This window comes from Mesitornis unicolor, unplaced genomic scaffold (genome assembly GCF_000695765.1).
Source record: "Mesitornis unicolor isolate BGI_N332 unplaced genomic scaffold, ASM69576v1 scaffold24375, whole genome shotgun sequence".
NCBI lineage: Eukaryota > Metazoa > Chordata > Aves > Mesitornithiformes > Mesitornithidae > Mesitornis > Mesitornis unicolor.
This window is the reverse complement of record NW_010187843.1, coordinates 9,585-12,573: the sequence shown is the minus strand read 5'-3', so window position 1 is coordinate 12,573 and position 2,989 is coordinate 9,585. Positions and strand designations below refer to the sequence as shown.

The 2,989-nt window shown below is 37.9% G+C and overlaps 1 protein-coding gene across 1 annotated transcript in view; it reads left to right on the top strand.

Moving 5' to 3' along the window:
• The first annotated feature begins 493 nt into the window (after positions 1–493).
• The window catches only part of LYPD6B (LY6/PLAUR domain containing 6B), a 3,601-nt gene continuing 1,105 nt past the window's right edge, over positions 494–2,989 (top strand). The window contains exons 1-3 of the mRNA XM_010185602.1: positions 494–608; positions 1,777–1,875; positions 2,791–2,921. Coding sequence (XP_010183904.1) covers positions 494–608; positions 1,777–1,875; positions 2,791–2,921 — 345 coding nt within the window. The remainder of the gene's footprint in view (positions 609–1,776; positions 1,876–2,790; positions 2,922–2,989) is intronic.

Genomic DNA, 2,989 nt, shown 5'->3' with positions numbered 1-2,989 from the left:
GTTGTTCTATGTGTGATAAGGGCTTGGGCTTGGGTCCTGGTGTTGAAAATGAGATTAGTCTGCATTTTGCCTTCCTTCATGGAGTTGTAATCCTGTCTGCTTCAAGTAGGGCATAAAGGAGCTCAGTTTTGGTGCTGATTTTTAGGAATGCTTCCAAGGAATCTATGAGGCTGATGTTGCTTAGAGAAACAAACAGATTAAAGAAACGATGTTAATTTTTTTCCATTTGAGGAGATTTCAGTGCTTTGTGCAGGATCCCGGCCAGCAGAAGGCAGCAACTGCTCAGCTTTGTGTTGCTCATCATTGCACGCTTGCTTGCAGTAGCCATCCTCACAGTACAGACCTGCGGACTGAATTTTCAAGGTTTCAGAAGTAGCTCATAGGAAATTTAGTGTTTCACATGCCCAGTTCTTTTAAGATTCCCCCTAAATAATGTATTTTCTTTCTTTCCTAGGCCTGAGAGCTTGGCTTTTCATGTACAGTAATACTCAGCATGTTGTTACTCCATCACATGCTGGCCGGAGCCTTTCTTCCCTTCCTCATCCTCTCAGGAAATTGGGTTTCAGCTGAGAACATCAACTTTTACAACGTGAGACCTCCGCTAGACCGTAAGTCGATAATTATGCCTTTTTTTTGTCTATACAATTGGAGCATTTTAGTGTATGGCCATATTCTTTCAGTCCTCTGGTTTTTAGGTATTTTAGATGGATAGAAAGTTTTAGAAGAAAACTTTTGCTTTTCAACCCACAGCAGTTTTATTTCTAAGATTTATTTCTAAGCTTTTATAAGTTGGCTGACTGAAAACAAGCGGTTGCATCCATTGCTAAATTACAAGAGTGCAGCCGTTTTCACATGTGAAGTGCTTTTATGATGTTTTCCTGTCCCTGAAATGTCTTCCTACAGAGCAAATGATGCAGTGGATTTTTCTCATAAATAATTCAGAACAGATGTTTTCGTCCTTTATCTCATTGGGCTTTTTGTAAGGGAAAGAATAGGTGTGCTGTACGCAATTAATTCAAACTGAAGGTAATTAAAAACCTTGTGAGACCTGTGAAGCCAGTTGTCACTAATAGCATCATTTTTTTGCCCCTTATCTGGCGTCAGAAATGTTCTCTCCCTTCATTTAAGGGGAGCAGATTTTGATGATATGTATCATCAAAACAGTCAAGGCATAGTTATAATAAGAATATATCTGCATCTAGGGAGTTGTGCCTCTTAAAATCATTTATGTATTTAATAATAATGTAAATAAGGTTTTTTGAATAGTCCTCTTAATCCCTTTGTGAAAGGGATCAAACTTCTCCGGAGTTGGAGATCGAGATCTGAAGCTGGTTTTGAGGCTGGAGGTTTTTTTTTATCAAAGGAATGAAAAGCCATTTGAATGCAGGCTGTGTTTGTGTATCTGAACAAGCACCCATGCGGATGTGCTGCCATGTGCATACATGTACATACATTTTTATATATATATAATGTGCTCTCTTCCCTGTTTTTCCCACCACCACTTAAATGGTATTTTGGATTTTGAGGGAATGAAAACAGGAGGAGGTTTTTTTAAAGTTCAGGCACTGCAAAACCAGTTAAAAGTGTAAAAACTTTCCATAAAACTTGTTTCATAGGTTTTATTTGTCTTACACTGATGTAACATTGAAAATATGTAAACACATATCATATGTTTTTGTAAGTGTATGTGTGTACGAGCACTTAGAGTATTATTTTGAATATTTCAGTTTTTTCCCTTAATATTTGCAAACTTACTTTATTTTAATGCTTTTAAAGCCACTCCATTTCCAAACAGTTTCAAGTGCTTTACCTGCGACAACGCGGTGGATAATTACAACTGCAACAGATGGGCTGAAGATAGATGGTGTCCTGAAAGTAAGTGTGCAGGACATTCCTTCTGATAGCGTTACATTTGCTTCTCCCTGACTCAGCCATCCCGGAGAAGTCAAAGTGAAGAGGATTAAGATGCCAACACAGTGGTGCCCTCGCTGATGGTATTAGTAATACTGAGTCATAGGATTTCTGCTGAGGGGAATATTTTGACCATTTAAGAGCTGAAAGCAATAGTTAAACATTTATATATACATTTACATATATACATACATATATATATGTAAATTTTATGTATATATAATCTACATATTATTAATAATATGTATGCAGAAAACATTTTCTATAACATAAAATAATATAGCATTAATACTGTAATTAATGTATTAATAATTAATTATAAGCTTGTGCATGCGTATACGGGTAACTGTGCTTCCTAGGAATTAACTTTAAAGTTGTAGTTTCTTAAGAATTGTGTTTGTAGCCTTGTCCTCTTCCTTTTGGATCCCATCCCAAAATACAAATGGTCTCTCTAGGCCATAGGCAGCAAGACCTGAATGGCTGGGGATCGTACAGGTGTAAGAGACAGAAAGGAATGGAAATACGTTTCCTCATTTTTCCTTGCAATGATATTCACAGTAACAGTGGGAAAGGGGAAGAAATGAACTAAAAGAATAAGGAAGCGTGTCCCAAACCAAGAAAGCAAGGATGTGCTGCAGAGGAGAGTAGAGAATGGATGATAAATGTGTAGATTATGGTGCTAATAAGTAATTTAAATGATAGCAGCCTTTCTGGAGGTTCAAAGGGGCAGTTAAGCTTAAGAGTTCACCACTTACTAATGGTGTTTTGATGAATTTAAAAATTGGCTTGATACAGCCAAAATTACTCATTTTTATGGGAACGTGTTGGTAAAAGAACTCATACTTTCTGCAAATAAACATTTTCCCTGTGATTTTGTAGGTACCCGGTACTGTCTGACGGTTCACCTCTTCACAGACCATGGCGAGAGTACCTCGGTCACCAAAAAATGCGCTACCGGAGAAGAATGCCATTTGGTGGGCTGCCACCACCACAGAGAAAGTGGTCACACAGTAAGCACTGCTCCTTCTCTCAAAGCAGCACCTTGGTGTGGAGGTTTGCATTTCAGTACTCGGTTTTC